This window comes from Fukomys damarensis, unplaced genomic scaffold (genome assembly GCF_012274545.1).
Source record: "Fukomys damarensis isolate Sample0158 unplaced genomic scaffold, DMR_v1.0_HiC HiC_scaffold_24, whole genome shotgun sequence".
In the NCBI taxonomy this organism is placed as follows: domain Eukaryota; kingdom Metazoa; phylum Chordata; class Mammalia; order Rodentia; family Bathyergidae; genus Fukomys; species Fukomys damarensis.
The window spans coordinates 66,464,928-66,491,839 of NW_022900936.1; the positions used below are offsets into that span (position 1 = coordinate 66,464,928).

General features: G+C 39.2%; 1 protein-coding gene across 1 annotated transcript in view; it reads left to right on the forward strand.

Annotated features, from left to right (window-relative positions):
* The window catches only part of Slc49a4 (solute carrier family 49 member 4), an 85,045-nt gene extending 61,116 nt beyond the window's left edge, over nt 1-23,929 (forward strand). Inside the window, exons 8-10 of the mRNA XM_010619500.3 lie at nt 1,132-1,259; nt 12,824-13,006; nt 19,358-23,929. Of these exons, the coding sequence (XP_010617802.1) occupies nt 1,132-1,259; nt 12,824-13,006; nt 19,358-19,473 (427 nt within the window). The 3' untranslated portion in view covers nt 19,474-23,929. The remainder of the gene's footprint in view (nt 1-1,131; nt 1,260-12,823; nt 13,007-19,357) is intronic.
* The last annotated feature ends 2,983 nt before the right edge of the window (nt 23,930-26,912 follow it).

A 26,912-nucleotide genomic window follows, 5' to 3' on the forward strand; every position in this document is an offset into this window, starting at 1 on the left:
CAGAGTATGTAAAATTTTCTGCTTGTAAACTTTCATAGATAAAAACAAGCATCACTGAGCAAAAGTACATCTATTTTCCCACCAAAAGATGGCGTCAGCTCCCATAGGAAGTCATCTGACACTACACGATGATGCTAGCGTGATTTACCTTATCATGTCAGATAAGTACAACACAAAGGATAGTACTGAAAGTGTTCGAATGACAGCCACATAACGATACAAATTACAGTCAATCTTTAAAAACTCAAAATGGAGAGAACATAGTAAATGTTATATTGGGAATGGGATTGATTTTTCTATAACGAGCAATTCTAAAGGACAGAATAAATTATGTACAGGTACAGCTAGAGGATTGTGCTTTATAGAGTCAACAACCTGCATGTGAGGAAAAGTGATCGGAAAATAGAAAAATATTTGGTATGCCTTTTAGTTTCATGTTGATTCAGAATGTTAGTGATTTTGAGACCTTAGAATGCTATAAAAGTCCTTGGATTTAAAGAAAAATACCCAATATTGTAGCTGCCGTATTCTTGTGCTCAGGAAGCTTACAGTCTGGTAGGGAAGATGAAAACGAAGCAGATGCAGAATTATGACAGTTTCCAGGGCAAAAGAGTGCACTGCAGAAGTAAAATAGAATGTGGAGAGCTGAGGGAGTGGAGACATAGGCAGGAGTGGGCCATGTGAGGTCCTAGGGTACCAGCATTCCAGCCGGTTGGGGCAAGTGGAGGGCCACTCAGAGCTGTTGGGGGCAGGCTTAGCACTCGTGAAAACAGAACCACGCCATCAGCAAGGGGAAGAAGAAGAGAGGCAGGACCAGCTCACACAGGGCCACAGAGGCCGTGGGGTAGGCATTTGTGTCCTCTGAATTTCAGTTTGGGGAGGGTCAACTTTGCAGGTTTGTGTCAGTATCAGCCTGTTGTCTAAGATTTGGATGTATATTTGAGAAAAGGTAACATCATGAACACAAAATTTGTCAGCTCAAAAGCCTAAATATAAAAAAATTTATAACTAGCTACTAAAAGAATGCATGGAAAATTCTTCAGTTAGCAGTTGTTTAATGGAATTTGTGTCCCTAATTTAAATAACATTTGAAAATCCAACTGGAATTAATAGACCATTGTTTCCTCTCAGGTTTGCGGATTTTATCCGGGGTATGCTGAAACTGATCCTCCTCCTCCTCTTCTCTGGGGCTACACTGTCCTCCACGTGGTTCACCCTGACCTGTCTGAACAGCATCACACACCTGCCTTTGACCACAGGTGAGAACAAGCTGTTTTTCAGCTGTGAGTAGAATATTTTCAGTTTACAGAAGTACAAGTATACATATTCTGACACTAGAGCATTTTCTTGCTTTCTACAAGTAATTGTTAAATTCATAAAAAGGTTTCCCTTCTCCAATCATCCCATGTAAAAAGAGCCCAAGAAAAAAGTAAAAATATTTTAATTGGCATTTTATGTTTGGAAAAGAAGTAAAGTCTTTGGCTTAAACTCATATAGCATGGAAAAACTTATTCACGTAAAATTTATATCAAAGCTTGCCATAGTGGTGCATACCTTTAATCCCAGCACTGGGGAGGCTGAGGCAGGAGGATCGCCATGAGTTTGAGGCCAGCCTGGGCTACATAGTTAGTTCAAGGACAACCTCAACTACATAGTGAGACCCTGTCTCAAAAATAAATTAATAAAACAAAATTTATATCAGAGCATAATACGAGGATTTTTATCTTGCTTATAACCATTACATCATTAAACAGTGAGGAAAAGGCAAAAAGCTATGACATTTAGAGCATACTTCAATAAAACTCTTTGAATCAGTACCTCTAAGTTTATTTTATATCTAGTTTTATTGCATTATCATTACAGAAAGTGGAAATACTTGTTGAAAGTATATGATAGTCAGATTATTTAGCTCGTCTAATTGATCCGAAACATTTGTAGTTGCTGGGGTTTGGTTTGGTTTTTTGTTTTTTATTTTTATTGTATTTTTTTGTAGTTTTGTTACTGTTCATCAGGGTCTGCATTGTTCTGTTTCTGTTATAAGTTGCATAAATGTAGTGACTTAAAGCAACATAATTTTACAATCTTCTTCAGTAGGCTACAAGGAGACCCACCATGGCCCTCACTGGGCTAAAATCAAAGTGTGGGAGACTTGAGGGTAGAGTCCACTTCCTTTCCTCTTCTAGTTCCTAGAGGTTGCCCTGCTCCTTGGTCTGTGCAGGCCACATCCTCTTCAGACACGGTCGCAGGCGCCCCTCCCGCAGTCACATCTCTCTCTGCACTCTTCTCTCCACTCCCCCATTCACTTTGTGAATCTTGGTCTTCACATTCAGCCCACCCAGATAATCCAGGATAATGGCTCCCTTTTAAACTCAGCTGATTGACTAGCAACCCTAATTCCATCTCAGCCTTAATGTTCACAAATTCCAGAGATTAAGACTTGAACATCTTTGGGGGACAGAAGCATTACTCTTCCTATGCAAGATACTTTTTAAATTACCATGATAGGTTATTTTATAAACCAAGGAGACTGTTATTGCATTTTCCTTTCTTTTAACTATACTGCTTAAGGTGCATATTATTCAGCCACCTTGTGAATTATATGCTTAATTATAGGCTTATTTTTTTAACAAAAGCAGAGCGTAGCACTGTTGTAACAAGCATTCTGTATGAGTAGGGTAAATAAGAGTCCGAAAGTAGCTCTGTAGGTGTCTATGAGAAGGAGGGCTCCTTTTGTCCCCACGTAACAGGAATACTGTGTACCCCACCCCCATGTGATCTCTGTACTCTGTAGTAAAAGAACTGGCAGTTTACACGTCCGAGGTGTCATATCTTTAAAGTGGGCCATTTATTTGGGTGGTGCTGCCACTTGTACAGGGATAGTAGACCTAGACAGAAGGGTGAGCCAGGGCCATGGTGGGTCAGCCTCCCTGGAGGACCATGGGAGCTCTCCGTCTGTCAGAGGGGCTCGACATCTGATAGATACCGTTGAGCCTCCCATTCAGGGAAGGTCCAGTGTCAGCCAGAGACTGTGGCACATTCTTTTTGATCTTCGCAAAGTTAATTTTCAGCGTTTGCTGTGATAAAAGCAAATACTGCACAAAATGAGCATGGAACAGTGAATGAGGGTGATGGTTTTCAATCAACTCCAAATTGAGTCATTGCATGGTGCCCATAAGATGCCCATACCCCATTAGTAAGTAACTGTAGTCATTTAAGAGTGGAATAAAACTATATTTCTTTCAGTTTATGCATATTACTTTATAAATGGCTACTAAATTGTTAGAGCATAAATATTTATTAAATTGTTTTGGACTGAGCTATATAATTAACAGAATTGGTAGCTATTTCTTTTGGCCTTGGGGACACCATGAAAAATTGCTGAGGCACAAAGAGGCTTTGGAAACCTGTGCTTGTCCCATCCCGCTGGCAGCCCTCTCTTGACTCTCTTTTCCTGCAAAGCCCAGGCATCCAGAGTCATGATCAGTGACCACTAAAACGTGAAAATACTGCATACTGTTTGTGTGCTGGTGTTCCGACATTAGTTTCAAACAATTTTGTCAAGTATTCCAGGCCATTATTTTTCTCAATTTTATTCTAGTACAATTTTGTGGTTTGACAGCTGGACACCATTCTGGCAGAACAGTTTTAGTTTACAGCTCTTCTTATCCATGGCATGACACTCAGATTTTTCATGGTACTGTATGTCAAGTACACATCTGTGAGATTTTCTAAGAACATAGTGATGAGTGCATGATGAACACATTTCTTTCCCTTGAATTCATTGTAAAATATTCATTATAAGATAGTGTATTCATTAAGTTTTAGCTATTTTCTACTTAACATTACAAAATTAGCAGTTTGTCTCTGAATAGAGGCATTAGGAATGAATGTGATTTGTTGCCTCTTTTTTTTGTCTATATTTGTATTCACTTTTTGGAACCGAGAATCAAACTCAGGACTTTGCGCTTGCTGGGCAGGTGCAGTGCCACTGAGCTAAATCCCCAGCCCTGTCTAGATTTGTATAGTAAGCATGCTTTACCTTTATAGTAAGTTGGAGGGAAAGTATATTTGAAAACTATGCATCTTTTTAAATCTTAAAAGAAAATTAATGTGATTGACCCTGGTCAAGACTTTCTCAGTCTGCTGTTGAGAATAATTATGTTGGACAGAAAGGAAAGCAGAATGCTAAATTAAATCAAGGCCAGATTTGAAAGGTTGAGTTTAATGTGTCTGACCATCTTGCCAATCATGAAATTTATAAATTCTACTGTTGTTTCAATTGCAAGTCAGCTTTTGAATGTCATTTTAAGTATGAATACACTGGGGTTAAGGACTAGATTTTTTCCCATTCCTTCTCTGAACTACATAGCCATTTTTTCTTTCTTTCTTTTTCTTTCTTTCCTGGTAGCGCTTATCCTTTCTACCAGAGTGAAAATCTAAAGCATGGACTTTTGCTTTGTAAATTCTGTCCCCAGCTCCCATCCCAGTAGCTAGCAAGGGCTGGAAGGAAGGAAGGAAAAGAAAGAGGGGAGGAAGGAAGGTAGGTCAGTGTAAGCCTCAGAGACGACTGCCATGGTAGTGAGCAACCATAATCACTTTATTATTCAGCAGTAGCTTTAGGAAGGCAAAGGGCACATTTTAATGAAAACAGTGGAGAATTTGAATAAATCTATCATATATACTATTACTGCCTTGGTAAAATCTGACCTAATTCCTTTTAAGTAAAAGAGGTTTCATGAAAGGGAGCTTACTACAAAATCTAATTATAGACAAACCTAGACCTTTGGATTGGTATTTAAAGTCAGTAATGGCAAATTCATGTTTCTTATTTTACTAACCATTCTTATTTTAATCAGGAAAATATCTAGTTTTCTTCTTCTTTCCTGGCAAGTATTTCTGTCATGGACTTTTATATATCAGAATAATCTATGTTGAAAGTGTTTGAAATACAGTCATGTGCTGCACAAGGATGTTTCCATCAAAAACATGACAGTGGTCCCACAAGATTATTATCACCTAGCAACGTCTTGGATGTCTTACCTTTGTTTAGATACATGCTGACGTTTACATGACAAAATGATCAAGTGACAAGTTTCTCAGAATGCACCCCGTGTTAAGCCATGCATGACTATACATGCATGATTGAAACTGTTGACATACAAAATCCAATGTTCAGCCTGTGTGTTATAAATGCCACTGCCACCTCATTAAAACCTCCTATTGCAATGTTTCTGGAGTCCACTGATCTTGATATTGTTGTTGCCTTCTCTTCAAAAGAAAACCTAGGTCAGTACATCCTCCCCAAAGACATTCTGCACTGATACATGCATTTGCCTATGTACAGCCTCCTGGAGGCTATCAGCAGTATGCCTTGTTCTTCCTCAGGGAGACTCAATGTGTAAAATTGCATAATTAACTAATTGGAGTATTTACAGTAGGGTAAATAAATAACCTCATGACTAGATAATGTACACTCCAAATCTTGAAGCTTATGCTATGAAGAAATTATGAAAGCACATTATTCACATTCTCTGAGAATGAGATGTCTAGCCCTGTTAGCCACAGCTCACACAGCCATTTTTTACTGAACAGAAGAATGTTTGGAAAATGGCATTTTGAAAAATGTTAGCACTTTGGTGTTGAACTTGCTGAAACAATATAATTTGACTGTTTGACAGAAGTTGCCTTGGGAGAGATTATTCATCTAATTTCATCTAAAGTTACTAGAACGATAGTGAGGCCAGAAACAAATACCAGCTGGGTGATAAGGGAGCAGTGCTGTCTAGCTAGACAGAGCCCCTTAGGGGTGATAGCTAACCACAGGGTCACTTCAAGTGACCTAAGGAAGGAAGCTTATGGCATGTATAGGTTAGAGAAGAACACTCTTATTATGTTTTTATTTACTTTGCCTTTATTAAAATATGTCTGTGCTCACTTTGGCAACACATATACTGAAATATTTCTGTGCCACTTTAAAAGCACATAAAGAAATCAAAGCATACACATGCCCCAAAACAGGAGTATTGGAAAATTCAGAAAAGAATAATGAATATGATTAAAGCAATGCACATTACTTAAATATGGAGCATAGTTCAGTGGCAAGGCACTTACCTAGCACGCACAAGACCCAGAGTTCAACTCTCAGTATTACAAGAAAAAAAAGAAGGGATTTTAAGCTTTAAGGAAAGTAAGCTAAAAAGTGACTTAACTACTCCTTTCAACTACTCTTTCAACTAACTATTCTTTTCAGCTAACTTCCTTTTTCAACTATTCTTTTAACTATTTAAAACTAAAAGTGACTCTTACTCATGTTTGTGACTGACCACTCAAAAAAAAAAAGAAAGAAAGAAAGAAAAGTAGAACATGGATTAAAAGGTGAGGATGGGCTTATGAAAACACTTGCTATAAGACTTGTGGACCTATGAGGAAGACCATGTAAGGTTTGTGTATGGAGATTTTTCAAGAAGAGAAATGTCTGCAGGCAGAATCTGGGTTTCTTGTAGGTAGAGGGGTCCAACCAGGTAATTGGTCAATGCTCCATGATTTAAGAGTACGCTGCCTCCTTGAGACCATAAATGATTCTTTGGGAGCTAGATAAACATATATTGATGATATCTGACTTCCCAACCCGTCTCTACTGAGTCCACACTTCGAAGGGATTATTAGTTGTGCTTCATGCCTTCAAGATAATTACTTTGCATCCTAGCTGTAAGGGATTCTAAACATAATAGTCAACCTTTAGAAAACCAAAGTATGCCCATGAAGAGGCTGAAACAAGGAGTACCTGAAAATTAATAACACAGAAAGAAAATTGTAGATATTAAGAAATATTGGGGCAAAATATGCCCCATCCTCTCTTGGAACCACTGTTTTAGGAACTGCAGATTTTAGTTGGCAATAGATTATGAAGGCCACAGCAATCACTTTTTAGAAGATACAACTCAGTGAGCTAGAAGTGCATATCTTTGTGTAATATGTACATCATCTGATGTAAATTGTATCAGATTGAGTAAATTATTAGTCAGTAAATGAACCTCATCGTTAACATCCCAGGTGTATGTGCATCTGACTCAATTTGAATACCTCCCACAAAGGAAGATTTTATCTATATTTTTGGTCAGCTCTAGGCCCTGGAAAATCCTTCCTCCCACTTAGTTATTGATTTGGAGCAACAAGCTCCCAGAAAGCTGGCCATCTCCTTCCCTCCTACACTGATAGCTCTCAGAATGTTTGGAGATACCTGTCCTTGTTTGTCCTTAGCTGCTCACCTGACCACCCCCAGTTTAGCAGCAGTTCCTTGTTTAATGTGGACTTCACCCAACGCCCAACCTGTCCCTCTCTCTTAACCCTCCCCTAATATGGAAGGGTCCCTCTTAGAACAGATCCCTAGAACTAGCCCACTTCTGTTGCGTTCAGCACTGGGGCCAGGAGCTGTTGCTGCTCATGATTTAACATGCCTTTTTTAAGAGTGGAATATAAATATTTTCTTAATACTCTGCACCCAAGCGGCTGCTGAGCCAGTAGGTGTCTGTTGTACTCCTTCTGAGTGGCCGTGGTCTCAGGGTGGTGTCTGTTTACTCCTCCAGCCTGGTGGCTTACATGTAATAAACGTCTGACAAATGGTTTGGAAGAAAGGCTCAAGCTAAGCTTTCCCATAGATACTTAAGCAATAATTTTCAACCCATTTTGCATACTTCATGATTAAAATGCATGTTTTTATTTGTAACCTTTCGATGCTCTCTATTCTGGATTCTGTCATCTGTCTTATGTGCAATCATTTCCAGCTTTTGTGTTGAATACAGATTTCAGGGGCATGCAATTTGTCGATACTGTTGAATAAAAGGATACCAAGCATTGGTTGTTTGTTTTTCAGTCTGGCAGTGTGGCTTAGTAGGAAAGAGTCTGCAGGCCTTAATTGCATAATTATTAGTACCACTAATTTACATTATATCTAAATAATTTGTTTTCATTTTCGGTGACATTAACTGTAAAATAATTTACTTGCCTCAGAATTGATAGGATCGTCAAATATGATAATACATGTGAAAGCTGTTTTGAAAATGTTTTTTAAACTTGTATAAATCCCAAGATTATCACTTTGTTTTTGTTGATATCTTGGATAATTCATTAGATGTTGAGTGGAACAGTTAGTATTATCTGAAATTTTGTCACTTGTTTTATAGCTGCTAATCAACTAAGATGTTTTAGTTAACCAAAAAGTATTCATTTAGTTTCTTTCCCTAAAGTTTAATAATTTGATTTGTAATAGAATCGGGTACTTTCAGAGGTTATAAGCCAATTCATGTACTTGAAGTACATCCATTGTAACTATTTTGTGCTACAAAGGACTTTGTTTTTTGCAATTTAAATTGTGAACCAATGCAATTTTATTGGCTTCTTTGAAAAAAAAAAGTGCATCAGCATTTCTATTGTATTTTTCTGCTAAATTACCTTGACTCCTTAATTGAAAGGCAGTTTATTTTAATTTTAGTATGAGTGTTACTGAAAGTCATGGAAATATTTAATGATCATGTAACTTGAACCTCTCTGACGAGCAGGAAATTATCTTGTCTGCCTGACTTGAATAGATGACATTCACCTACTGGATATATCAGACTCTAAAAATTCAGATGGAAGTCAACTTCAAACTTGTAACAATCAGCTTCTACTCTATTCATGGCTCGGCACACTGGGGAATGTATTAAATCAGTCCTGACACAGCTGTCTTCTTCCCATTCTGATAGGAAGATCTTCATTTAACTCTTATCTGTGTAAATGATTTTGATTTTGTGGTTTCTGCAGTAACAAGTGATGCCAGTGTATCCATCAAGTGTTTCTAAAAACCTTCTCAATCATCACTTTTATAGTGATAGAACAAGCAAACTTCTGCAACAAGCCTGGGTTTCAAGGCTACCGGGTACAGATAGTAGCTCTGTGGTCACCTCTCTGGTGAGAAGTCTCTGAGTCAGTAAGTGAAACACATTTCCACGAAGCAGAGTTGGGTCAGCTGTCAGGGCATTGGTTTACTTTGAAATATCTCTTACTATTTTGTTAAATAGGTAAGATAGACACACCGTTAAAAAGTCACATTCAGATAGCTAAAAAAATACAGAGTAACAAGGCTCTATTCTCCTGTGGCCCTAAACTTCCCTCTAGAATCAACCCTGATTGCCAATTTCTTCTGTACTGTCCTACATAATTCTGCACATTTACAAGTACTATAAAGCATATGTATCCTTCTTGGAAAATATACCATATTTTTTAGCACCTTTTTCACTTTACATTACTGATGGTGTAGTTTTCTCATTTTTACTGGTTGCATAACATGCCTCTGAATGTTTTATGACTTTTTTTTAACAGTTAACTCCTGCTGGTGGGCATTGAGGTTGTTTTTAAACTTTTCACACTACAAACAGCATTTGACAACATGTTCCCCAGATACCTGTACTCACATAGCTGTAGGATAAATTCCTACAAATAGAATTGCAGAGTCACATAATGCACATCTGTATTGATAGACATTTCCAAATTTTCCACCAGAAGATAAACTATTTACATTTCCTATAACAATTTTAGCTACAATAGAAATTTTATCTTTCCAATGCCCATGATTTATGGCCCTCCAAGTCCCAAGATCTTAGATACCAAGGAACAAACCTGGAAGATTCTTTTTTTTTTTTTTTTCGGTACCAAGCATCAAACTCAGGCCCTTGTGCTTGCGAGGCAGGCGCCGGAACCACTGAGCTAAATCCCACCTGGGAAATTTTTTTTTTTTTTTTTTCGGTACCAAGCATCAAACTCAGGCCCTTGTGCTTGCGAGGCAGGCGCCGGAACCACTGAGCTAAATCCCTGGCCCAATGAGCATGAAATGAGAGCTAAGGTAGCTGCACAGCACAAGGAGTTTTCAGACCAATCTGGCTCACCAGGTGCTCACCAGCCCAGGCTTCTTTTTTTTTTAAATCAGTTTTCAGCACATGCAGTTTACAGTCATCTTGGGGAGTGGGTACAAGTGTATAATAGAGACTGATTTTTTTAATCCCTTTCCCTCCCACCTTCCTCCTTCCTCTTCTAAATCCCCCTTTTCCATTTTCATTGTTGTTGATATTAATCTTACCTCATGTTTATAACATGTAACATTTACATTCATTGAGGTTGTTCCTGTACATGGCTTATCTTTATTCTATTTATTTCCCCTTCCCCTCTCCCTCTCCCCTTGCCCTCAGTCTCCTAGACCCCTTCCCATATGCAAGAGATCCGTCCCCTTGTCTCCTTCTGTCCATCCTTTACTGTGCTTTGTTTGTACTTTGCCTCACTCAAACAGGAGTAAGTATGCGATATTTAAGCTTGTACATCTGCTTTTTTAACCAGCCATAATTAAAATCAATACTCAATACAGTTGAATCTCTCGAGACCCTATGAATAGCCTCTTTTAGCATGTCCTTGTCATTATATTTTCATTCTTTTATCACAGTTCTGTACAGATTATTCAATTGTATACAGATTTTTTTCAGTTATTACATCTTAGTTTTGATTACAATTACATGTAGAGGTATAGTTCCTTCAGAAAGAAGAACACAGAAAGGATTCCTGCTAACCGTATTTTCTAAAAAGAGCTAATTCCATCAGTAGTTTGGGAGTCTACTCAGAAGTAGTGCTAGCTGGTTTAAGAGCTCAGTTTTGTTATTATTTTTTTCCTGATACTTTTCTTGTTTTAAATTGCTGGGCTCATTTGTGTTTAGGTCAATCGTCCTGTCTGCCCTGATTACCACTGGCTAATCAATAAATTATTGTAATTTGTATCGTGTTTTGGAAATAGAACACTCAATACAATTATTGTTATTGTATTGTGTTTTGGAGATAGAACTCTCAATATAAGCTATCAGCAATTGTCCAACCCTAGATTTCATAAGGTACAGCTAAGGAGCCACCTGACAAGAATATATTGACTTACATGATCAATTACTAGCAAATATTAGTGTGAAGTATTGGGTTGTGCTTTGTTTTTAATTTTTTAAATTACTTTTGTTGCTTTTCTTTTTTTTTTTTTGGTTGTTTGACACAGGGTCTCACTTTGTAGTTAAGGCTAGCCTTGAACTCACTGTATAGTCCAGTCTGGCCTCAAACTCATGGTGATCCTCCTACCTCAGCCTCCTGAGTGTTGGGATTTACAGGCGTGCACCACCATGCCCAGCTCTGTGCTTTGTTTCAATGATACAAACAACCCCCTGTGGCACGTATGCCATAGGTTCACCACCACTGTTGTAGCCCAGCCTGGGCAACTTTAGTGACTTAGTGAGACCCTGTCTCAAAAAATAAAAGTGGGGGGACACTAGGAAGTATTCAGTGTAAAGGCCCTAGATTCAATCCCTAGTGCCCTAAGGAAAAAAAAAAAAGCAACCTCAAGAAATTATGTTGTTTTGAATGCTTTTTATTGTAGTTATCTGATACTTTCATGTGATTCTGTGAGTAATTTGGACATTGTTAACCAGTAGTCTCTTCTTTATTCTTTTGTTCTATGCTTTGATACCTATCTTTTATTCAAAGAAATAAAAAGTCAAAGTAATTACCAACTATTTGCATTATTAGAATATACTAAATATTTTATAATTCTGGAAGGCCAGTGTAATTGGAGAGGACCCAGCAATGAGGTTAGAGAAATGCTGTTAGAAATCAGTGGGTGCTTATTTTTTGTAATCCTTTGACAGTGTCATAAATAATAATACAGTGACTATAGTCATCTATGGTAAATTCCAGAGATTTGATATGTTCTGTGAATCTATGAATAATACATAACAGAGTTAATATAACTGCCTTATTCTTTGCAATTCCAAAAGAGAAGTGTTTTCTTAGTAAATGTTTTTATTAAAAACATTCTCCAAGGGCTGCAGGTGTGCCCTGCCTACGTACAAGGCCCTGGGTTTGATCCCCAACACCAAAAGAAAAAATATTTTCCTTGTAATCTTAAACTTAGAGTGAAGTCTACTCATTATTAGGAGTGGGAAGAATATATTTATTAGGACAGAGGTACGCGCTTTATGTTTCTGAATAGAATACCACTCCCCCTCCTCTTTGGTTCTCTTTTCATTTTCAAATTAAAATTAGTGAAGGTTTGTAGGCAGATAGTAGCGACGATAAACTTAGAGTGGAGTGCATTTCCCTAAACATTCTTATAAGAATAAAAATAATATCCCTAGGCTTTTTAGGGACTAATCTAGGATTATACCACTATTCATTTATATTTTTCTGGGTGAAAATTTTCCTTATTTAAAAAGAAACCGGTGGCACAAAACTCATTCCAAAATTGAGGACTAATCCTATTGTATTTCTCTAGGAACTGCATAATGGATAATGTTTATTTTATACTTCCAAGGTATTAATGAACCAGTTTCTTTAAATATATAATTTTCAGTAACATTTAATATTTCTTTTGTTTAGTCTTCTCTTTAAAAACATAAAATGAATCTAAATTTTGAAGTAAGTTACTGCATTTTATCCTCGCTCATTTGCCAAGCACATGATCAAGTGAGAAAAGTCCTTTTAATTATATTGTATTGGTGACTTGTTTTTGTGCTTTGGAATAACCCACCAGAAAGGTAGCACAAAATGAACTTGTAATCGTTCAACAGCAAAACCTTTTCATACTTACTCCAGAAAATTGGCACAAAGAGCTGATGGATGGATGATATTGTCAAACTTTATCAACTGCCCCTGAAAAGAGATGAAATTTGGAGCTGGTACTTATGAAAGAGAACACCCAGAAGAGCTGTCTGATGTGACTCATTGCTGCTGCCATGCAACTAAAATGTTTGTGTTTTTCTCTCAGTGACATTATATGCCTCCTGTATTCTCCTGGGAGTGTTCTTGAATAGCAGTGTACCTATATTTTTTGAGCTTTTTGTGGAAACTGTCTACCCGGTTCCAGAAGGAATTACTTGTGGAGTTGTCACTTTTTTAAGTAATATGTTCATGGGAGTGCTTTTATTTTTTCTCACATTTTATCATACAGGTAAGAAATTTGATTTCTTTTTTACTATCTAAATGTGTTGTAAGAGAAGTGTGTGGTATTGATGTATAGGGAATGTATATGGAGAATTCTCACTAAAGCAAATTACTGTATGTGAGTGTTCACACGTCAATAAAAACAATATTCACAACTTTTTTTTTTGAAATGCATTCTAGCCCATGTGTACCCTCACTTCCAAAGGTTTCGAATTAACCTGGGCTGGGACTCAGTATTCGCACTTTTTAAAGTCCCTGTCAAACCTATTCCTTAGCCAGGTGATTCTAATATTCATATAAATTTTTTAAAATATTTCACGTCTTCTATCTTAGCACAGAGTATAAGTCAGTAATGCCAGAGGTGTATATGTAGTTTAAAGCCATAGGGATGAATAAGAGAAGGTTACACGATGTAGGAAATATCTAACACTCTGAGAAGCCACTGTTTATATGGAAATTTCTGACAGGCTTATAATTGAAATAATAACTGTGTGAACCTCCTTGGCTGGAAAATAAATTTTCAAAACCTTCCAAGCAACGAAACAAAATCATCCCTGGGTTTGGAACAACTTAAGGCATAGGACTTCCTTTTAGCTACACAAAGTGTGGTCCAGAGAATAGATTAATTTCTTAATATAATTAGCAACAAACTCGATTGTCTCTGTCAGTAAGTAATGCAGGTAAAGCAGGTCTTGGCTGTGTCTGCCTTTTTGTGAGCCTGGCCTCTCCTTGAAGGAGCATCACACTCAGGCAGTCAGAGACCACTCTCGTGGTCCTTCTGGAAGCGCATAAGGAAAAGTGCCATCACCAGGTGTTGGAGTAAAGCATTTGCTTTCAGTGTGTTCTCTGAACAGACTTTTACAACAATTATTACAGATCAGCTCTAACCCACTTTAGCTGTGTCAAAATGGAAATTAAGAGTCTTATTGCCTCTCCCTGTTAAAGCTTCAGAGATGCTGTGATGCCCCCTAGCATGATAGAAACAATTTTCCAGCTGAGGGGCACAGATTTGTTAAGTGGTCTTTGCAGCCTAGCAGAACATGGTTTTCCTTGCCAGCTACAAGGAGTTTTGTCCTCAGTATTTAAAAACACCAGGAGATGCCACATAATGTCATCCCCCAACAAATATCTTGCTGTGGTTTCTAGTATAGAAAAAGCATGTTTATTGACCGGTTTAAGGCAGGGAATACATGGGCAATCACCCTAAACTATTTGTATTGATTTTCTATTACTGTGACAAAATACCTGGAGCTGAGGTTTATAAAGAAAAGAGGTTCCTTTGGCTCAGTTCTAGATAGTAAAAGGTTTCCATCCACATGGTGCCTTTAGCAACTGAACCTTAGTGAGGACCCTATGTGTCACAAGACATCGCAATGGCAGGGAGCACATGTGAGAAGGAGAGATCACGTGGCAACGGAGCAAACCAGACAGAGAAAGACCTGGAGTGAGCTCCCCTGAGGCCCCACCTCTTAAAGGGTCCACCCCCTCTTCACATTGTCAAGCTTCCAACACATGAACCTTTGGGGAACTCACTGCCCTGGTATTCAAACCATAGTGTTGCCTTTCGACAGAAGAGCTTGGTGCACCCTGATCCTTTGCTGGGCCAGCAGAGTACGTCAGTCTCCTAGGACTGCTGCAACTTTGGATTTGGTCAACAGATTGGATGTTGGCACGATTTACCCACACCTGATGTCAGTGCTCAGTCCTCATCTTACAGATTCACAGGGACCAAATACTTCATGCAGTTACTTTTGTTCATTTGGCATAGGCAGCAGCAAAAACTTTGTGCCATTTCTGGTAATTGTTACCTTCCTGATAACAGCCATGAATGGGTCTGAGTAGGAGAAGAAAGCTCCCCTCATTTTGTTTGGTTTCCGATCACATGCTTTTATACATACCTGTATAGATATTAAAAGGTTTCTGCCCAAACGCTGTGACAATTGTGACCATATAGCACTTGAAATAATTACAGTCCACCGAGGTGATTTTCAGGAAGCAAAGTCTCAGCATATTTGGCATTTTAGATAGCTGATGAGAAGATAAAAGAGCATCGATGTTGAAGGCACAGCTGGCTCTCACCAAGCTTTGTTTGTTTGGTTTTCTTCTAGATAAGTACAGTCACTGATTGATGTCTGAAATTTAAAGATCTAGTTTAGATTTCAAAGAAGTGTTTTCATGTATTTGTGTGTATATTAATGCACACAAACATACCCTACATCTCTCAAACTAAGGTTTCCAGAATTATAAAATCTATTTTGAAATTCTTTTCACATATGATCAATGCCTTAAACATCCTGCAGCAGATACTCAGTTCTTTATGCACTGTGGTATGATAATACATAAATTGAAAATATAAAAATTCTGTAAAATTGTTTCCTAAAATCAACTTCTAGTTTTGCAGCCTAAGATACTAAACACTTTATGTAACAAATTGAATTCCCTTCCATTAAAGCCAGTGTTCAACTGTCATAATTTGGTTAACTTTAAACTTTAAAAACTCACTGTTACAGCTCAAAATTCAACTATTAGATGATTAGAAAGCTTGTTTTGTTTTTTTTGCGGGGGGGTGAAGAATGCCTAGGTTTCTTTGCTATTGTGTTTGTTTGTTGAGATATGGTCTCAGCTCAGGCTGGGCTTGAACTCACTATGTAGCACAGGCTGGCCTCGAACTCAAGGCAATCCTCCTACCTCATCCTCCCTAGTTCTGGCATTTCAGGCATGCACTACCATGCCCAGCTCATTGCTGTTGTTTTTAAGAGATAAAAGTCCTACAGTGTTGCCCAGGTTGGTCTGGAACTGCTGAGTTCAAGCGACCGCCCTGCACCAGCCTCCCAAGTAGCTGGAACCATAGGAGTGTGCCACCACACTAGGAAAGAAGTTCTGATTTCTAACTACCATCACATGTGGCTTTTAGGTCACTTCTGAAGGAAGTGCTAAGCTTCATGACTAGGGTTTTCCCTGCCCACAGTATGCTATCTGGTAGGCAACTCCATCAGATCATTCTCCAGGGCTTTCCAGCTGCCCCCAAAGTGACCATGTCAGAATGTTTTGCCCAACAAGTGATTTGTTTGAAGATTAGGGCCACCACTGGGGACGAGTGTTATTCAGTCTTTGGTACCAATGCCATCGGCTCATGTGGAGCCCTGGGCCACATCCCGTTTCATTTCTACTTTGAGTACCTGGAGCCATATCAGAAGTTTCTTAAAGTTTTTCTGATGCAGATTTTTCAAGGTCACTTTCAAAGTAATGCTCCTTGCTCCCTAACAGCATATTTGTAAAAGTAGTCGCTTCATACCATGTTGTCTGGAGAATCTGAGTGAGACAACAAGGTGATGCGTTAGTCTGTTAACCATGTACAAAATCAGTTTGGGAATGCTGTTCTGTGCTCTATGTGCTCCAACATGTATTTTGTTTCCCACTTAGAATTTTGTATTATCTGTTATTTTTTGTTAGTAAGCTTTGCAGCAGGTTTTGTCTAAAAGCATAAAGATTTTGAAGTGGCTAGCCATGAATTTGAGGCGCACTGTCACTAAAAGATTGAGGGGCCTGGCTGAAGTGGGAGGCACTGACTAATGCTTCCCAGAACAAAGGGCAGGTTCAACAGATGCAGACTAGAGAGAAGTAACTTTATGTCTAAGAAGTAAAATAATGCAGTGTGGTGGTTAACACCACTTACAGGACACCGGACTGGGGAGTCGTGGCTTCTGCTCTCTGCTCACCTTGAGTGAGAATGGAGACAATTTTGTTAGGTCACTGTAAGAGAAAGTAGAAGGTTGGTCCTCAAGGGTGGTAGCTGGAAATACATAAGTCCTTTAGGTAGTCAAAACCAAAAGCATTAGTGTCATTGAAGGCAAAGACAAGGTGACCCAATAGCAGTCAGTGCTTCTGGAATGTAAAGCTTTTTAAAAGAATGAACAAAGGCCCAACATAGCATCACTCATTGCTCTGAATAAAATATAACACCTGGCTAACTGCACATTGGCAAAGAGGACTCAACCAAAGAGTAGCTGATGACAGAGAACCAGCAGAAGCATGGTGCACACTGTACAGTCCTGCCTTGAGTACAGATTTCCCCAGTGAGTGGCAAGGGAAGGGATGCTAGAAAAGTGTAATGGGGTAAGAATATGAACATTTCAGTGGATCAGGATCTTGCTAGTTCACTCATGTCATACCACATTGAGTTCAGAGAATACAACAGCTTCACAAATTAAATGTTTAAGCAAGCATTTCCTGCTTATTAGAGCACTTGCAGTTTTCAGAAGGAAAAAGCTGTTCCCATGACACTGGCCTAATGCTTTCCGTAAAGGCAAATAATTTAAAGAATCCTTGCAGCTGATTGAGCCAAGTGGCTTCGCTGAAAGGTAGATTTGATTTTCAGAGAGGAACCCAGTAAAAACCAATCAGCAGACTGTGACTGAACAGTAATTATGCAGCATTTTTAGAGACTTTATCTGAACCTCAGTAGATGGAAAACTCTTACAACTCTGATGAAATAAACAGTCTCCTTTGGCAGTATTGACAAGTTCCTCAGTTTAAAGAGGACAAGGACAAGTTGATGATTGCTACATGTATGTTGCTCTAGCTCCACAAGTTACAGGACTAAGATTTTTAAAATGTTGCTGTTGTAAACCATGTTGTCAAATATCATCTTTTCTTTTATCTGTTGCTTAAAATACAGTCGTAATGTCAGAGTGGTCTCTTTTAATACAAACAGCATGCTTTTATCTTTTTTTTTTTTTTGTACCAGGGATATCAAACTCAGGACCTTGCACTTTCGAGGTAGGCTCGGTGCCACTGAGCTAAATCCCCAGCCCTCTTTTGTTTATATTTTACCACCTCTTTTTTTTTTTTTTTTTTTTTTTTTTTTCCCAAACTCTTTTTTTTTTATTTTTTCCCCCTTTTTTTTTTTTTTTTACTGCTTCATATTCCCTCGTAAAATCATCATCAGAAATCCAGGTGATATGGTCAGTGTAAGAGCAGAAAATGCCCAATGTGTCATCTCAAAGAATATCAAGAGTAAGGACAAGGCCCTAGAGGTCACAGCTTTTCAGAGTATTTATATGCAATCCAAGTAAAACACAGAAAAGAGCTTTGTCTAAAAGTGCCATTTGGATATACATCTTTGCTTCATGCGATAGAATAACATATCTGGCATTTGAAATCTAGTAATTGAGAGGTAAGGAAGCTGTTGTGTGAACATACTGTAGGAAAAAAGGCTTTGCCATTCAATTTCTAATTTCTATTCCTGAACATAAATTGCTCTTTTAAGCTACATGAATTATGGATTAAACTAAGGCTGCAGTGTAGAAATCTTTAGGTTGATTTTTGAAGATTAAGAGAATATTAGCATTCTGTTGAGGGACAGCGGGGAAAAAATAAACCTATAGAAATGACCGGAAAAAAAGAAAGAAACTTGTTTCCCTGTTTGTTCTCATGGGAACTGATAAACTGGATGTTAAGCTAAAGAAGTTTCCCCAGCCACCGCCAACCTCAAGGAGCTATAGTGCTTGCTTCAAAGATTTAGGACTGACAAGCAGAAGGACGTGGGGAGGGCCAGGCTGACCAGATGGGGCTCCTCAGCTCAAGGTTCCCCAGCCAGTAGTATGATGTCAGCAAGGAGCTGGCACTGCTGTGCTAGAGAGCTCCTGAGAGAATATTTTTGAAGTAGCAGGTTCTTGATACCACTAGAGCAGGTAACAGCAGAATTGCCTGTCCGGATGACTGCTACAGGTTTTTTAGTAACTGGTACCATATATAACCATTCATGCTAGCAGAAAAATAGACTAGAAAGAAAGAACTCAAAATACAGTAGTCTGTTTAGAGGTGGATTTTTTTAATGTTTTATTTTTCCATATACTTTCTCTGTTTTAAGTGATTACTACTGAAGATTTTTACTGAGAAATACAGATTTCTATCTCCAAAAACGTAAAGTTCTTATCTTGAAATTCAGGTGTATTTTCCTCTTTGTCCCCTTAACCCATCAGGCATTTCTCCACAAGGTAAGACTGATGGTGATAGAGAAAACTTACAAAACAATTAACAAACTAACACTTAAAGGCGATCAGGTTTTTCTTTGAAGTAATAGATTGATTTTGCAACCAAAGTCAAAGTGGATGAAATTGATGAACTGTAATTACCAGAATTGATTTAAAATATTCCACAGGAAAGCCATATAATACATTGCACCTATCATTCAGTGTCCCTATTGCCACTGTTCTTTGGAAGCCAGTTTCCTGACCTTCTGGGGCTCATTCATTGTGAATCCTTTTGACTGAAAAACAGATTTCCCTGGGCACACAGGTGTTCTGCTGACGCTACACGAATGCCTAAAACTGCATACCATATTTTTGTCTTACAGAATTGTCTTGGTTCAACTGGTGCCTTCCTGGGTCGTGTTTGCTTAGTCTCCTCCTCATTTTGTGCTTCAGGGAATCCTACGACAGACTCTATCTTGATGTGGTAGTCTCAGTGTAACCACACAGACTTGAAGGAATTTCAAAGGAGACTGGAAATCAATACCACACACTGCACATTTGCTCGGAGTTGCACATCTAACAGGAATAAAAAAAGGAGAAGAAAGAAACTTCATCCAGAGGTTTTGTTAGGTTACAGGTTATCACATTAATTTAATTGCTACCAGTAATAATGCAGGACTTACTTGTGTGGTAATAGGGAATTTAAAAACTCTACAAGTGGCCGACCTGTGCCTGATTCCAGGGGCCGGAAGTCTGATGTCTTGCACACGAAGCACTAACTACCATAGGTGATCCTCTTTGTGTTCTGTGCCAGTGCTAAACTACTGAGCCGCAGTAACTAGGAAAAGGAAGGGCATCTGTCACATGAAGATAACTCCTCCGGAAGTCACACGACAATAGGAAGAAATGCCACTAACTTCTAAGGAAGTTTAAACCCTATATTATATCAGATTTTAATTACAAAATAGCCAAGTGATATATTGATGATAGAAATTAGCCACGTGTACACTACATGTTTTTCTAATAAAGCCATTTCTTATATGAGTCCTTATTTATAATCAGGCCAGAAGCCTCCGGCCTCTTTGACACCGTGATAAATGCTTTCCAGAGACTTCAGAACTTAGGTGCTGTGTCTGTATCCCAACTTGCCCTTGTTTCTATGAATACAATTTCATCTACAAAGCTACAAAAGATGATTGTAGCAAGGGTGACTAAATGTTTGATAGTGACACTAACTATTGTGTGAAGAGTGTAATTCTGTTATGACTTAGCACTTTGTTAAAAGAAATAACCATGCAGCATGTGTGTCTTCAACCTACACATGGTGGCAGGAGCTGTAAAGCACAGCACTGACTGTTACTTACCAGGATTAGATTTTTATTAAATGACCCTTGTTTGAACAATTTAAAACACTGAAACTTTCAAAACTTTATATGTGATTTCTGAGTTGTATCCTTGTCTCAGTTTAGGGTATAAAATACCCAATTCTGTGTGAATTCAATGTATTTGACAAGGCAGCATTTTGCCAGTACCTGTTTTCTTTCTGTGAATAATAGAGATTTTAAAAACTAAGAGTTACTCTTCAACGGCTCTCAGATATGTTCCACCATGACAGGAAGGGCGCGGCAGTGTGTGTGTAATATTCCCCAAAAAGATCAAGAGTAACATTTTACCTAGATTATTCTCTGCTTCCAGCCCCTCTCATTTTTTCCCTCACTTGAAATTTTAACTCGTTGTCAGCTAGGTATGCATTTTCTTTGCCTTGTCCTGGTTCCCTGGCCCAAGTGGGAAAATGCTCATGGCCTGACCTCTCCCAACACCTCCCTGGTTCTTTAGCAAGCTCATGGCTATGCAGTTAAATCGCCTCAGACCTAAAAGGCTCCAGGACTCCTTGGCATTTTCTAAGTCCTTTCTTTCCAACTGTGAAACTTGGAATGTATGAAAACCCACAAATGTAACAGCCAGCTTCAGTCACCTTTGAACCGTCTCCCCTTCTAACCACCTTGCTCATTTGGCGGCAAAAATGGAACTTAAAAACTTGCTGAAGAGAAGAGGTCTGTGAAAGCGAGGCTCAGTACCATTCACTCATTCTCCCTACATAAGTAAAAGGAAATAAAAAGAAGACAGAATTCTTGAAAATGATTGAAAGCGAGCCACAGAGGATATCAGCAGGCTATGAGCTGGATGCTAAATAACCACCACCTTTTCCGGTTTAGAGAGGAGACAGGAGAGAAGTGTGGAGTGTTTGGCCTTAGCCTGTTGTGTTTGAGGACGTTGCTGTATAAAATCCTACTACAAAAACTTCTGGTGTAGGAAATTTTAATTAATTCTACTTTTGACACAAAATAGAATAACATGTAAAAAATATTCCCTAAATGATCAATTTAGTTTAAAGACATCTGAAGTGGGAGTGATTAGCAATTCTTGTGTTGTGCCTGGCAGCAACTCTTGTTCAGCTGACGTGAGCAGAGAGGAAGCACCTGTCTCCTGTGTGTTGGCCTTCCCCTCTGGAACATATGTTCTAATCACAGACTGAAAATGGTTTAAGGGCTCAAAATTTTATCTGCCAAAACTGATAGGAAGGTTGTGGGGTGGGGCTATATTTTATTTATATGAATATCAAAAGTCATGTTCGCTTTGTGTATTTATTTCTAGCCTGCATCAAAATAGACAGGCTGTTATCTTTGTACTTTCTAAACAGAATCCAAATGACCTTTTGTAACTGGAAGAAATCTTAACCCTCTTCCAATCTAAGCCCTCATTTTCGAATTCCACAGAACCTGTCCTTAGAGAGGTAAAGTACCTAGTAGCCGAAGTTCTAGTTGTTGCCTTCCCTTGGTGTCCTTGGATTGGTTCCAAGCAAATACCAAAGTCCTTGGGTGCTCAAGTCCTTGCTATAAAATGGGTTAGTACTCATCACTGATGTCATCCCCTAATATACCTTCCAGGGTTACCCAATACTCAGCCCTTGGGCCTCGTGCAACCCTGAGCAGCTAGGTACTCGGCCCCCCAAAATCATAAACTGGGAACATTATTATGTGATGTTTAGTGATGTGATGGGTGCTGATGTGCCAGGCCAGGCCATGTAGGGAGGGTGCAATCCAGTGCTCACTTTACTTCCTGCATTCATCACACAGCCGAATGGAAACCAGTGTGTGTCAGATGTTACATGCACTTGTGTGACCTGGTGAGTAGAATTCGGTGACAACTGGTAGTAGTAGTTCAGCCTACCTACATGCACATATGCCTGTGAAGAAAAGTGTTATTGTTTTTTTATGGCTTTTTGAGGCGTTTGGTGGTTCTTTGCAGTATTGGGGGTTAAACCCAGGGCTTTCACTCTGATCTACATCTTCAGCCTGATTTGATTATTGTTTTGAAATAGGTTCTCACTAAGTCACTGAGCTGCCCAGGCTGGGCTTGAACTTTTGTTCCCTTGCCTCAGCCTCCCGGAGTGCTGGTATTACGGGTGTGTGCTACCATGTCCTACAAGACATGTGTTTATTGTTATTTAGACAGGCAATTCATTTTCAATTAGTGTAGTCAAGTTAGATTCTCATGCTTTAAATCATCTCTAGATAGCTTATACCTAGTGGAGTCCTTTGGTTACAGCATACCTGCTATGTTATTTGTTTAAGAGATAATAAGAAAAATCTGTACATCTTCCATGTGGATGTATTTCTTCCCAAGTATTTCTGATCAGTGGATTGAACCAATGGATGTAGAACCTGTGGACATGGAGGGCCCACTACAGAGGCAAAAGTAGAACTAAGATCTGTACTTTCTGACTCCTAGTTTATATCCCTTACCTTACAGAGTTACAGCTTACTGAAGACCATTTGGAGTGTTTGTGAACATTCTCCTGTGTCCAGAAATGATGGGGTTATGAGCAAACTGCCAATACTGAGTATGCAGTGTTCAGGGAGCAAACTGAGATGGTTGTTTGGTTTACAAGTAAATTTTCTAAGTAAATCATTATCCTATCGGGGCCCTAACGTCTCATAAGTCTTAGCTTTCAGTGGCATTATGTGAAAAGATTCTGATGAATAATTCAGTTCTCATAAACCCAGCCAACAGCATTATTAATTGGTAAGGACGTGTTATATAGTGTTAGTTCCCTGTTGCTTATCAATTCATATTTCACACTTTATGGGAAGAAGCATTTTTTAATATGATCATGGTGGAAGTATAGGAACAAGATAATTACACAAATGCATTTCAGTGGAAGATGGAGCTAATAAAACAAGAGGGACTCGAGTATGCATTTAATTTTATATATTTAAACATGTATGGCCAAAGGGCCAGGTTTTATCATGGTTCATATATTCATATTTAATTATTGAGAATGTTTATAGCCTGTTTTTATGAAGTCCTCCTAATGAGGGATCCAAGCTAAGGGATTTTAAGTTGAAGAGATTTAATCCCCATCTACTTATTTTTTAATTAATTTTTTTTACTCTTATTTTTGCTACAGTCCAAAGATTCATCTTGCAGTCTTCCTGAGTACCTTGCTTCATTTTAAATTCAAGATAAAATAAAAATGCATAGAAAATTTGCTTTCTATTAATGTTAAAAGTCACATTAATTTCACATTTATCCCTGAAGCAGTACCTATAGGTCTTGCTACGATCACACCACACTACTGGGCAAGCGCAAAAGCGGTGATGTGTGGCTTTGTGCATTGCTCAGTGGGTAGAGTGCTTTCATGCACAAGGCCCTGAGTTCACGCCCCAGTACCACAAAGAGCAAATATATAAAAGCTGTAATATGAAAATATTAAGAAACACATGTAGAAAACTATGAGAGCATTTGATCAGACCTATTTTTTGTTGTTTTGTTTTTTCCAGTACCAGGGATTGAACTCAGGACCTTGTACTTGCCAGGCCAGCATGGCTCCACAGAGCTAAATCCCAGCCCCAATCAGGTCTCCCTTATAAATATGGGGGAGATGGGGAGGGGAGGAGGGGGTGAAGGGAGGGCAGAGGTAAGGGGAAAAAATGAGAATCAAGACTTGTCATGTAGAGGTACAAGATCCCAACAATGAATGTAACTGTACTGTATCCCTAAAATGTACCAAGAAACTCAATTAAAGCTGAACAAAAAATAAATAAATAAATAAATAAATATGGGGGAAAGACACTTCCACTTTAATTTGAATTATCATACGAAAGGGAACAAGATAAAATTCATTTCTGTCCTATCAAATGCTTTGCTGATCTCTAGGGAAGATAAGCAGTACTCAGGGAACTCAGAGTCCTAGAGGAGATCCAGTTGAGAGTGGCAGTTTTAAGAGCATGCACTGGGGTTCCTTGGTCTCAGTAGCAGTGATCGCCATTCACTAACTCACATCCTGCTGTCCTGTGTTCCACACAGTATCCTCCTGTCTTTGCTGGAGCCTCCGATTTAAGAAATGGCTCCAGCAACAGATACCAAGGCCACTGGGAGACCCTTGAGAGAGTCACCCCTGGCTGGGGAAATGGGTGCAAGAGAGGCTGAGGGCAGAGAAAGCAGAGCCCTCGTCTCTCTGACTTAACCTCAGTCTTGGGTCCGAAACAGCACCAGCCTCATTTCGCTGTACAGTTTTCCAAGGTGCTGGATTGTCCTCCTTGCCTGCTATCGCTCAGCTCCCTCAACTCTTGTAGGAATCAGAACTTGGCTCCTGCTGGAGACTCCCTGGTCAGGCTTCTCCCGCAGCCCCTCCCTGGACTCCCAGAAGAAAGCTGTCTCCTCTGGAAGGTGGAGCAGGGCCGCACACCTGGGCCTCCCTCTGCCGGGCAGGACTCTGGCAGGAGCAGAAACTGAGTAAGTCCAGGGAAAAGAGGAAACAGTTCTCATATCTGGGTCTTCCAAATTAGAATTATTTCCCTAAAATGGGAATTTCAAACATCTTTCACTGTATAATTATTATTCACTGCATTCTTAAAATACAGCTAATTGCTTTATGTGGTCCTTCAATTGTTACCTTATTACCAGGTGGCCTCAAACGATAGCCTTTCATTTCAGCCTACTTGAAAAAAAGAGGCGGTACAAGTTACCCCTGCTGTTCTGTTCATTCAGGGAGGTTTAATATAAATTTTTTTAAACATAGCTAAAAAGTGAGACAAAGTGTGGAGGTGATTTCAGCAACTTTGATAGTGATAAGAGGACATTTAACCATTCTAGCTCTAGAGATGCTGAACCTGGTACACTGGGAGGCTTGGGCCTCTGGGAGGTGACTGGAAAATGAGCACAACCCTGCATTCTTAAGGTTCCCTGCCAGTCTTCTAATTTGCACTGGAGGCTTCTGCAGTCTTGAACAAAACGGCAGGGGTAACGGGGAGACACTTTCCATTCACCTCAGGGGTAGAAAGTGATATTTCTTAAACCATGACAGTACAGCATTTCAGTTAGATTGGCTTCCCTCCCTTTTACTCAGAGGATTATAGAATGAAAGAAGCGACATAATCCAACCACTTCGCTGTACAAGTAGATAAACATCCTCGGGTCAGATGAGACAGCTAGGTTTTAGCATGTCCTCACACACCTAGTCTGGCCTGCCTCTGTAAGTGATCAATATATTAGCCAAAAATAATTCTTTTAAAGTACATCATCTTTCACTTTTTGAGTTTTCAAAAGTACTTGCAAGTGTAACCGATATAAAATGCCCCAGACCAGACTACAAAGTGAAGTCCCCTCCCCAGAAACATGTGCCGACTAATCTTCTCTGGAGACCCTCTCTTATGCATTTAACATAAATCTATATATTTAGAGATCATTTTAAATTAAATCATCTAGGGAGCTGTTTCCTGGGTGACCATGTTGGTATAAAGTCTAGGGACAGAATCGGGCATTTTGAGACCCTTACTTATCTCTCAGATGAATCTTTATAAAATGGAGCAGTGGTTGGTTCATACAGAGATTTCGTAGATCCAGCTATACAGCACCAAGCTCCGTCACAGTCTGATGTCGAAAAGTGAACTCCAGTACGCACTATTCTGTTTTCGTATTGGAGAGATAGTTTCTGTGTATACCAACTATAGTTTCTGTGCAGTGAGAGAAAAAAATGAATTACCCACCACCAAATCCAAGTAGATTTTCTTGACATGGTTTTTTGGCCCCTCCCCACCCCATCTCTACAGAGCACGTGCAACATTGTAGGGACCAGAAAGCTAAGAGAGCAAGCTCATGACATTTCATGGTTTAAAAATAAGAGCTCACAGAGACTACTAATTCTTGCTACGATCTGATCAGCTTCCTTAGCTATCCTATTGGCCACCTTTTCCTTTCCTGTCCTCCTGTCTGTCCAGCCTTCTCCTTCTTGGCTATTTCTTCCTGTTTCTGACCATGCTTGAGAACAAGCTGTGGATGGAGCCCAGCTCGTGTGAGTTTCCAGCAGTAGAAAGAGAGCTGGCCGTATAGATTCCTCGTGGACTAGACCAGAGAGGGCATGGAGAGCCCCAGGGCCTGGCTCTTATCCCAGGCTGGTGACTTCAGCTATTTGACCTTGAACAAGTCACATCATTTCTCATTCCTGCACATCTCTAAAATAAGTGAACAATGATGTTCCCTTAGGTTTCTTCCAGGTCAGAAATTCCAGTCCATGCTTATTTCAGTGGTAGAATATGATTTCCAACAGCAAATCACCTGCTAGACAGCAGACTGAAGAGCTGCCCGACACTTTCATGTTCCATTTGTGCAGTAGCCTCCCTCGTATGAACCCTGTCCATGAACACATGAAAAATCATGCTGCATACACTTTCAACATGAAGAATTGGCTTTTTCAGTGTCTGTGGTGGGAGATAAGCTGCAGCTGCTGTTTACTTTCCCAAAGGACTTTATATATGAAATGTGAGGTTTATTAAATTTATCAAATGCATTAAGAGAAAGATCTGTGTTTGATGTTGAGATGGCATTCTAGGAGCCAGGTGCAAGTGCAGCATTTGCTCACTGGAATCAGACCAA